The sequence below is a fragment of the Carassius auratus genome, chromosome 41 (assembly GCF_003368295.1).
Source record: "Carassius auratus strain Wakin chromosome 41, ASM336829v1, whole genome shotgun sequence".
Taxonomy (NCBI): domain Eukaryota; kingdom Metazoa; phylum Chordata; class Actinopteri; order Cypriniformes; family Cyprinidae; genus Carassius; species Carassius auratus.
The window spans coordinates 20,340,271-20,351,054 of NC_039283.1; the positions used below are offsets into that span (position 1 = coordinate 20,340,271).

The following is a 10,784-nucleotide window of genomic DNA, read 5'->3' on the forward strand; positions in this document are numbered from 1 at the left end:
TGCATCCCATTAACTACTTTATTCTAACTGAAGTGTGAAATCAGGTTTTACTTTGGAAGGCATGGAATTGAAAAAGGATATCTCCAAGAAAGATAAGAGGTGAAACAAAACATTTTTTTTTTTTTGAGATTCACAACTGAATTTGGTCAAGTATCAAGCAAAAATATATATCATAAACATTTCATGTCATAGTAATAAACAATAATATAAACTCATTTATTATAAACTTGCATATTCCCTTGATGGCTAAATTTTGCAGTAACTTGCATGATTGATGCAAGATATAGAACAAGTCCAGTGCATGACTATAGGCTCAAAGTTACATACATTTCAAGGCTTTGCATTATGTAACTGTTCACGTTATTGACACGGATACATAAAAATAAATTACCTACAGAAGTTTTATAAAACAATCCTATGACAGAAATATATATATATATATATATATATATATATAAACACACACATTTAGCATAGATAATTCCATCATACAAGTGTGCATAAATGATTCTTATTAGCTACTAGTGCTTCTTCGCACCATTTCACTTGATTGGTCTCAAATCCAAGCATTGTTGTAAGGCATTGTTGTTCCCTGTATTCTTCTGTCACTCATATTTCTTATTTGCATTTTCCTGTGGAGCCTGAGGAGTTGATCCATGCAAGACAAGAAGCCCTGTCAGGGTCAAAATGATACCAACCCACCACAGTGTGGCATGAGTTTCACCAAAGATCACATGTCCAAGAAAAGCCTGAAAAAGAGACAAAAATAAATCATTAAATAACTTGTCTTCTCAAATTAATTTGAGAGTTTAAGGGAGAAAAAAAAAACTCACAGATGAGATGAAATTTGAGGCAGTGGTGGTCACAGTGGCCCGGGCAGAGGAAGACGAGTGTCTGAGTGCTTTGGCGAAGAAGGTCCACATCACAGCATTGCAGGTGAACAGAAGACCACCACAAAGCAGCCGCAGGGGTATATGTAACTGTGATAACATCACAACATCACAATGACACTGTGTTCATTTAAACATAGATGCATATATGGAACACTTCTTACCCAGTCACAAGTTGTGGAATCAACTCCATCAGTGTTTTCCTGTCCATCTGTCCAGATCTTTAGCCCCGTTTCACAAACATCTTTCAGGTAATCAGCACCCAGGGACAACTTAGCAGAAGATGATGCTAAAGCTGCTAGAAACCCCGCCATTAACGCATAAAACACGCCTGGCAACATGATTACAACTCTTTCCGACTGAGTCACTTAGTCTCCACTGTGATAATAGTATTATTTTACCCCCATATTTTACATTTAAGATATAAAACGATAATGAAACTTCCTACTGTGCATCACAGAAATAAATCAAACAGGTAGAGCAATATCCGCGTGAAACGGTGTTACGTTAGTCATTATATGGGCGGGACTTTGCGTTGTAGGTTTAAAATAGAATGCCGTATTTTAAATAATTTCCATGCATTTTCAGTGTAATTGCTTTTTAATAATTAGGTGTCATTATTCAGGTAAAAATTATTATCTGGACCACTGCTGAAGAATTTATAGGCTTGATGTGAGAAGTGTTACTTTTCTCAACGTTTTTAATAATGGACCAATCACTGTCATTTGTGATTACAGCGTAAGATTTTTTTTAAATCATTTTATTTTTAAATCGTTTTTTATTTCAATTTGTATAACCATTAATATCTACACGTTTAATTTTTATACGTGTTACTGTAAAAATGTCTCTAATAAGGCAAAACGCCCTCTGTGATTTGAACATGGCTCCGTTGAGAATTTGACTTTCTGAGCCACCAAGCGCCTCGTGAGGAAATCAATTGTAGTGGTGACGCTGGAAAGTTATCATTAGCTCCCAATGTTAGAAACACAGAAAGCGCTGATTGGTCGTTTACAGACGCGTATTGATGAGGTTGCATGAACCCAAACTTGACACTACTGGTTCATCTATGTTCAGTGTTTGTGAAACGTTAAGGTTTATCCGGTTTATCAGGTCGATCTGAAATGAAACACAATTAGTAAAAAGGGTAATGTATCATGGGTTAAGCCAGCCGAACCATCTTTTTTGAAGAAATTCGAGAATGACGTTGGTTTTAAAGAAGGTCCTACGGTGGAGACAAAAGTAACGTTACGTGTTTTTAGTTACATTCATTGCTCATGCCTCAAAGCATGAGGTGCTAACTTACAAATAGTGCTACCTGAACTCATGTCTCAAAAATGTTGTCTGTGTAAGCAGCTCACATTTATTTTAAGTGTAGGAAGTGGAACAGTAAGTAGATGTTGCTGTTGCAGAAGCAGCAGTTGGGTGAGAAGGAAGAGTCAAAAGCTGGTGTGAAGGTGAAGAACAACAGCCTGCTATCTTTTGGTGTTGGTGATGATGATGATGACGAGGAAGATTAGTTTCACAAGGAAACAAACATCTCTTTGAGTCGTGTTGTCTCTTGGACTGGTTCTTGCAAAGGCCAATCTGCTGTTTTAAAAATATATTTGTGCGTGTAAAATAGATGTTTGTGAGAATGGTCAAATCCTCCATGCAGTTTATTCGTTATGATATTATTTAGTAAGACGCACGAGTCATTATGAGCCTCTGGATAATTGATAATAGCAGGTAGGAAGTAACAATATGAGATGTCTTTTGCAATATCATAATTGTCTTTAATGACACTTTTTAAAGCCTGTGAGGGAAAATGTTTGGACAAAAAGAGAGAGAAAAGCATCTGGGTCATTGAAAAATGCAAATATGACAGAATACGGAACATAGAAGTTTATTTCAGACAGGTTCTTGAGTGTTTCATAGAAAGTCATGTGTTTTATTCATGAAGGAATGTCATTAAAAAAAAATCTAAATAGGGTAATTTATCAGCATTATCAGGTTGAGTAAAATTACACTTCAAGAAGGACTAAATACAACCAACATTAATGGCACGTATTAATACATTTGGAGGGTTCAGTTCATCTGCATTACTTGTGCACTACATCTACTACATTAAGATTTTAAAATGTTGCAGTTACAGAGTTGCTTCATATTTAATTCAATATGAATACATTAATGGAACAAACATTTAGCACAGAGATTATTTTATTGGTTATTTTCCAAAGCAGCCTTTGTTTCAGACTTGATGACACTTATCATACAACGTGCAAATATGATCACATTCTCAGAGGAGAAAAAAACAAAAACAGGACGGGTTTATCAACATGGATGCATATATAGTTAATCCAGTGGAGTGTTAGACTCTACACTGCAACATTTCCACAGCTGAATACTTGTAGTATGAATTTAAGTCTTACATAAACACGAAAAAAGAATAAAAACAACACAACAATGTCACATCTATAAACACAGTATAGTGCTAAAAAAGAAGGCCATTATGGATCCAAACACTAGCTGCTCCTGTATGTGAACACTACAGATCTTACTAAATCATTCCTTAATTCTTTTCCTAGTACAACTGAAGATTGCATTAGTATTTTAATGCAAATTTTCATTAAAAATGTAAATGATCAAAACAGGAACATCGGCTTTTCAGGATGCTAAAATAGTTACAACATAGGGCAGATGATTGGGGGTTTCTTTCAAAGATGATTTCAATGCAATGCTGAAGCTTAGATATGTGACATTGTATTGTTTTTAATATAACATGATTAAACGTACAGCCAACTATGTCATTTTGTAACAAGTTTTCATTTTCCCACTGTCTTGTAAGCACTTAGTTTTAAAAGGGGGTTGCTGGGAAATTGAAATGACAGATTTGAGCCCCTTTTAAAAGAATACATTGTCCTTTAAAACAAAAACAACCTCAAAACCAAAGCGAGTCCATTCAAGTATTCATTGACCTGTGAGAAATGTTCCTGACCAGTGAGGAGTTAAAAGGCATTTTTGCATCTTCACAGAAATCTAGTTTTACTTCATCTAACGTGCACCAAAATGTTCATTGTGAATGGCAGTTTCATTATTTATTAATAAGAAACTAAGCAATTTGAATTGAAATAATGAAAGCGTATATGTCATTTTAAACTTAGCTTATGCCTGTGTAGAACGATGTGTGAAAGTATCAAAAACTGGTATTATGCTGAATATAGTAAAGATTGTAACAGAGGCATTCTAGTTGTGTCGTGTTCCTCTCAATATGGATGTGTAGAGACCTCTGTAGTCATTAATTTATAAAGAGGCATTTGATCTCATCTGTCAGTGAGGTGATATTGTGGACCTTCCACAAGAGAGGGCAGTCAGACAGAGAGTAAACAGTTAAAAATGCCATAATGTTCACACAGACTAGACAATGGCTTTTCTATAAAAACTCTGAGTAAATTATCATGTTTAATAACAACAAAACTTGCTAGGTCAGAAACAAAACCCCTGAGTTCAAGTCTAACCATTAGTGTAGAACTGGACCTGGGACCAAAAAAAAGAAGTTTAAAAAAATAACATTGAGTATACAAAGTAAAAAAAAAAAAAAAAAGATTAAGAAAATCAGAAATGTTAGAGGTAGGACAATCTAACAGACCATAGGGGATGGTGTTGGAGAAGGAGGACAATGTGGGGCTCTCACAGGTGCTCTGGATGGCTCTGCAGGCAGCTGATCATGTCCTGAACTGGCTTGCCCTCGAAACAGATCTGATAAACAGCCGCGAACAGGGGGAACCTGGAGAATAATGTCGATTTGAGATGCCACCAATTTTGCTAATGCATATAGACAAAGATCACGGTGCCCTACAGCAAGACATTTAGCCCCGAGGTTCCTCGAGGTGGACTGACACTGCAGTAGAAAAATCACTCTGTAAGAAACACTGAATGATGCAATGAATCAAGCATTTTCCATAAATTAGTGTTCTATTGATTTTTTTAAAGCGGGATCCTGTTGTGGCAAATAGCATTGACAAATAATTCTTATTATTATTTTTAGAATACATTTTTTTCTAGAAAGTATTTCATTTCTGAATTTCTTTTACATCTAACATCTAATAATAGAATGTAGGATTTTTTTTTTATATAACTTAAAAGAATAACTGGACACTAATTTGTACCCTATTCCAAGTACAAATAATCACGGACTCATTTTAAATGCATAATGGCAGCCACAGGGGATAAAATGATGCATTAAAAAGAAGAATATTTATAAATCTCTTTTTTTATGGAATTTATAGCTAATAAATGCAAATCAGGGTTATTCTTCCTGTAATCGATGTTTACAATTTTTTTAAATATGGAAAACAGTTTATTTTAGGTTTTTATTTAATAGGTAAAGTGCCATAATTATTTGGAGTTGGGATGTTTTGGGACTCAAACCGACATACTGTAAGCATCATGTCAGGACCATGTCAACTGACATAAAGGCTACTGTAAATATATAATAATAATATCATTAAGACTGTGTTATATATAAAACATTTTTACACATACTTATCGACTAGGCCCTTCTGTTTGAGGATATGATAGACCTCAGCGGAAGTCAATGGTCCCTGAAGCTTTTGTCCATTTAACATCTCCTTCTCCAGTTCCTCGATGCTCTGAAAGAAAAATACATCTGTATTGATCTTTTCTGCATCAGCAAATGTGCCTAATGCTCAGCGTCTTCCTTCAATCCATAAAACATACATTACATGCCACCAGGCAAGTGATGAAAGGCTGAAATAAATCGGTTTTCTTTTTACCTTCCCTGTCTTGGCAAAAGCCGCTGCCACGCGCCGGTTTCGTCCTCCGTAGCAGGTGGTGATGAGGTCAGCCACGCCGCAGCTCTCGAGGAATGTGGCGGAAGACACAGAATCGTCTTTGCTGAAGAGTTTAGCGAAGGTGATCATCTCCATCAATCCCAGCCGAATGACAGCTGCTTTGGTGTTGTCTCCACACTGCAGACCATCACAGAAGCCTGCGCCCACTGCAACAATGTTCTATAACAAGGGGAAATAAGGAAGTGAGGGTTATTAATAGAATGGCAGAATGGTGCGATGTATCCGGCACTTTCTAGAAATAGGGTACAAATTAGTGTCCGATAATGTTTTAAGTGACAAAAGCAGAAATTCCCACATTCTAGTATTAGATACACTACCATTCAAATGTTTGGGGTTGGTAAGTGTAAAAAAAAAAAAAAAAAAAAAAAAGACTTATACTCACCCTGGCTGATTTTATTTGATTAAAAATATAATAAAAACAGTAATAATGTCAAATATTATTACAGGTTAAAGTGACTGTTTTCTATTTTTATTTACTTTAAAATGTTATTTATTTCTGTGATGCAAAGCTGAATTTTCTGCAGCCAATATTACTGTCTTCAGTCTCACGTGATCATTCAGAAATCATTCTAATATGCTAAAACAGTGAGAAATACGGATGTAAGGGTTATCAGAATGCTAGTTAGAGCTACAATTTGCACTTTGGCAACTGAAATAAAGCTAGTACACTATGGCTGCATCTGAAAACTGAAAAATGCTGCCTTCGGAGGACTCATTCCAAGATAGGAAGGCTTCAAGGCCCGTCCGAATTCAATGTTAGCTTCAGTTCCTGTCTCCTGAGTTCCCTTTATCTGGCCAACTTTTGAAGGCAGCATAGCTGTAGTCTTCATTGCCTTTGATATCCCACAATCCTGAGCATTCAATTCTGTTACAGTTATCCAAAAAATAACGATGGCGTCAGTTTGTGTGTAAATGTATGTTTCTGATCAATGTTTTCCACTTTTTATGTCATTTCTAGCAAGAAATTAATATTGTAGTAATGAAATATCCACTTAGTTATCACCAAAGCTCTCTATATTTTGCTATAGATCATTAAACCTTTACTCTGCTTCAGAAGCCTGTCCAAAATCAGTTTCATGAGGTGTCTTCATGCAAAAACTCTGCCTGCAAAGTCATTGCATCATACGATAGCGAAGTTTTCGGATGCAGCCTATAAATAAATATTAATATTTTGTGTGTGAGTGTATATATATATATATATATATATATATATATATATATATATATATATATATATATATATATATATATATATATATATATATATATACACACATACACACACACACACACACACACACACACACATATAAATTCTTTTTGAAGTATAACCATAAAGGACTACGTGTATTATATCTATTTTTTTTATAGTCAATCTTTTAACTACCAGTAGCACACACTATTTATGTGGTTAAAATCGATCTCAGATCTCGTATGTTGGCAACAAATAACCAACAGTTCATAAAATGTTCAGATTTAAACAACAGCTAATGCACAAATCCACATTTCCAGCAGAGAGGAAGAATATAAGGGAATAACTTAAATGTAGCTCTCTTTATCACATTAAGCTATCACAAGGCTTCAGAAGACTCATATAGACTACTTTACATATTGTAATGGTGCTTTTCTATCCTTTTTGAGGTCGACTGCCCAAATTCACATTCACATTCATTATATGGGGGGAAAATAGTTTCTTCTTTTGTATTACACATGGGCTTGGAACAACGTGAGTTTTGTATGAAAATTGTCATCATTTACTCACTTTCATGTCGTTTCAAACCTGTTTGACTTTTTCTTTTTTTTATGCTGTACACAAAATATGAGGTTTCAAAGGTTTTGGTTACCATTGATTTCTATTGTATGGAAAAAAATAAAACCAATGAAAAAAAAAACATTCCACGGAGGAAAGAAAGCCAGACAGGTTTAGAACGACATAAGGGTGAGTGAATGAAGAATTTTCAATTTAAGATGAACTATCCCTTTAAGCTGTAAATAACCGAGAGTATTTGTCAAAGCTTGCCAATATTGCAATGATTTTCACAATGTGTACAAGGAGAACAGCAGCCTTACAGCATCTAATTGTAAATTTAGCAGCGCAAGCTCTTCTTTACACAGAGGTCTGAGTTCTGCACCTCAGGTGCCTGAATCAAGATATTTCCCCCGGGATGAGCAACAAGACAAGACTGATATTTACCTTGAGGGCTCCACAGAGCTCTACTGTGTCAGCATCATCCACCACAGTGATTCTGAAATTAGGTGTCTGCAAGAGCTCTTTAAACAAGAGCCCGTTCTCCAACACCTTGCTGCCTGTGGATCAAAGAAAATGTCTGTAGAGTTAGCTCCTGGTGGTTTTTAGCATTTAGTTGCTAAAGTGCAACACTACCTACAAAATAGCTCCAAACATTTTTCACTCACCAATGGTGCTCTCACAGAACTTCTCTGCTGCTACTTCATTGGCAATGTTGGCCCCCATTAGGACGCTGACATCGATGCCCATTTTTTCCCGAATTATATCAGAGATGAGCTTCAATCCTTCTGGTCCTTCATCAATACCCTACAAAGAAAGAAAAAAAGGACACACCAATGCTTTTTTTAATGTAGCATCACACCATTTCCCCCTCGGCAGATATAACTCTGGAGCACAGCTGTTTGGACCATTTTTACCTAATGACTCAAAAAATGAGGAGAAACACTAAAGCGGAACACAAATAATAAAGAGGGTGAAATGAGTACACAAGAAATGGGTAGAAATCTGAAAAAAAAAAGACAACAGACAAACTATATCTTTTAAAATAAACACACAACACTGTGAGAAACGTGACTACTTTTTAAATAATGAAGTGGAAAGGATAAATCAAATTTGGAAAGGTATAACTGCAAATATGAAGCGATGTGCGATACAGTCAGTAACAGAGGAGACAAACTGGCACCAGGAAACAAATTGCACACAAAGAGATTGCCAGCAGGCCAGAGGGACTTTTTTTTTGACCCATGAGTCACTCCACATATGTTGCTCTTTTAGAAAATATCAAGTCAGAGACTTCTCAGCATTGTTCAGTCCACACAAGGTTTGACCAAAACTTAGACAATGAAATTAAAAACAGCCGTGGGCAGCATTTGGCTTGCTAATAGCGGAATATAATACAGGGTTATTATTAAATTAATTAGACAAATACTTCATTTGTAATATTTTCTGGCATTCACTATCAACGCATAATAGGAATAAATAATTGTTTGTTTGTACTGTCTCTCCATTATGGAAATGGAAACATTTTGAGAAGAATCATCACGCTTATCTCTGGAGCATATGGCCCAGCTATCGGTTTTTTAAGTTGATTTTGAGTGCAACTTTCAAAAAATAAAATAAATAACTTAACTGCATCTCTGTAGTAAACTTTGATATAATATATTACACTCATTATTAAAAGTAAAATTAACTTAATATTACTGAAGGGGGAAAAGCATCTATACATTTTAAACAACTTACTTTGATTAAAGTAATTCCACGAGCCTTCTCCGAAACACAGCCCACCATCTCATCGCACAGTTTCCGGATGAACTGGTGAGGCACCACGAAAACCAAGAGGTCGGCACCCTCTGCAGCGTCCCGAAGCTGTGGCACTGCAACCTACAGGAAAAAGTTCAAACCCCATAAATCTGATGCTTATTTGAATAAGATTTTTTTTATTATTATTCAGAATTATGTGCAAAAGATGATTTGGTTTCAAATGATAGTCAACAGATAGCAAGCACACAAATCAGACAGATTAATAGAAATTTTAAGTGCAATATTTAACCAATCAATTTTTTTGGTAAAAATCAAACAAATAACAATTTTTTTTTTTTTTACACAAATAAAAATATAGTATATATATATACATATATAGTACACATTGTTTACCTTTCCTTATACCAAAAATATAATTACTCATTAAACAGAATTATTATTATTTACCAAATTCTGGGGCACCCATAACACAGTCTTACCACGTTCTTTGGGAGTTTGTAGCCTGGGAGGTACTTGACATTCTCGTGTTCTGTGTTGATGATCTCAGACAGCTTTTTGTCATTGACCATTTCTTCATAAACCCACATCTTGACTGTGGTGGCAAAGTGCTGGAGTTTCTGTGCATTGGTTCCAACAATTCTTGCAATTGCAGAGCCCCTTGGCACAGAAAAACACAACAGTACCTTTAATCAAAATGCCAGTCTGTTGTTAAAATGCAGTTCACTTAAGACATTCCAAGCAGGGTTTACAACTCCGAGAAGCTGCTTTGCCAGCTGCAGTCAAGAGGGTTATACATAAAGATCTCCATATCAATGCAGTCCAATCATTAACCACTTGATTTTGCCCAGAATAATAATGCTTAAAATATGGATCTGAATATCAGCTCGCTGTAACTGCTGTTTCTTACAGGGTATTAAACTTGTGCTCCAGTCTAAGTAAGTACTTTCTAAGCTATAACAGTTGGTCCACGCCATATGTTCTGTATATTAATCTTATTACCAATCAAATGCAGATCATATATAATCATTACACGTTCATACTCACCAGTTTCCTGAACCAACAATACATACTTTCAACGGAGCCGCCATAACCACTTTTGCTTTCCACTAGTGGATAAGTGTTTCAAGTAAACAATATAGGTAATAACCACTATAAAATCAAGCAGTTACTCGATGGGAGGGAACGTGTTGGTCCACTTTTGACTGCGTCATCAACGATAGCTGGGGATTCTGGGAGTTGTATTTTTTATGTAAATAATTATTTATGTAATTTTAATTTCTAAACGACACTATTCGGTGTCTAAAATAGTAGCTGTAAAAACCGTGACACAGACTGGCGAATAATTTAATTCAGTTTATGTGTATACCGCAATTCATTAGATCTGGAACTAATCATTCACTCTACTTATATGGTAGAATAAAACTTATAACTAAAGGTTGAACGTTGTGAACAATACTCCTTAAACGTATTAGCTCATGACATTAAGATCTATTATATTAATGCATACTCATTAATTGAAAGAAATACTGTATTGAA

At 35.4% G+C, this 10,784-nt stretch overlaps 2 protein-coding genes across 2 annotated transcripts; both read right to left on the reverse strand.

The window, feature by feature from the left end:
- Positions 1–186: 186 nt before the first annotated feature.
- tmem42a (transmembrane protein 42a) lies at positions 187–1,376 on the reverse strand. Its single transcript, XM_026227566.1, has 3 exons — positions 1,055–1,376; positions 834–980; positions 187–749 (listed from the first exon to the last, which is right to left on the reverse strand). The coding sequence occupies exons 1-3, from the start codon at positions 1,229–1,231 to the stop codon at positions 606–608; spliced, it is 468 nt and encodes a 155-aa protein (XP_026083351.1). The 5' UTR covers positions 1,232–1,376; the 3' UTR covers positions 187–605.
- A 1,380-nt stretch (positions 1,377–2,756) lies between these two features.
- LOC113059225 (glycerol-3-phosphate dehydrogenase 1-like protein) lies at positions 2,757–10,458 on the reverse strand. The gene is made up of 8 exons (XM_026227567.1): positions 10,293–10,458; positions 9,728–9,905; positions 9,228–9,368; positions 8,156–8,294; positions 7,935–8,047; positions 5,663–5,899; positions 5,412–5,518; positions 2,757–4,653 (listed from the first exon to the last, which is right to left on the reverse strand). Exons 1-8 carry the CDS (start codon positions 10,334–10,336, stop codon positions 4,557–4,559), a joined length of 1,056 nt encoding a protein of 351 aa, XP_026083352.1. The 5' UTR covers positions 10,337–10,458; the 3' UTR covers positions 2,757–4,556.
- Positions 10,459–10,784: the final 326 nt, after the last annotated feature.

Coding starts and splice junctions, on each gene's coding strand:
- tmem42a (XM_026227566.1), bottom strand. CDS start 1,231: ATGTTGCCAGGCGTGTTTTATGCGTTAATGGCGGGGTTTCTAGCAGCT. Junction 981..1,054: donor ATTCCACAACTTGTGACTGG/GTAAGAAGTGTT, acceptor ATGTTATCACAG/TTACATATACCCCTGCGGCT. Junction 750..833: donor CCTCAAATTTCATCTCATCT/GTGAGTTTTTTT, acceptor TCTCTTTTTCAG/GCTTTTCTTGGACATGTGAT.
- LOC113059225 (XM_026227567.1), bottom strand. CDS start 10,336: ATGGCGGCTCCGTTGAAAGTATGTATTGTTGGTTCAGGAAACTG. Junction 5,519..5,662: donor CTTTTGCCAAGACAGGGAAG/GTAAAAAGAAAA, acceptor TTTTTCTTTCAG/AGCATCGAGGAACTGGAGAA. Junction 4,654..5,411: donor CAGAAGGGCCTAGTCGATAA/GTATGTGTAAAA, acceptor ATTATTCTCCAG/GTTCCCCCTGTTCGCGGCTG.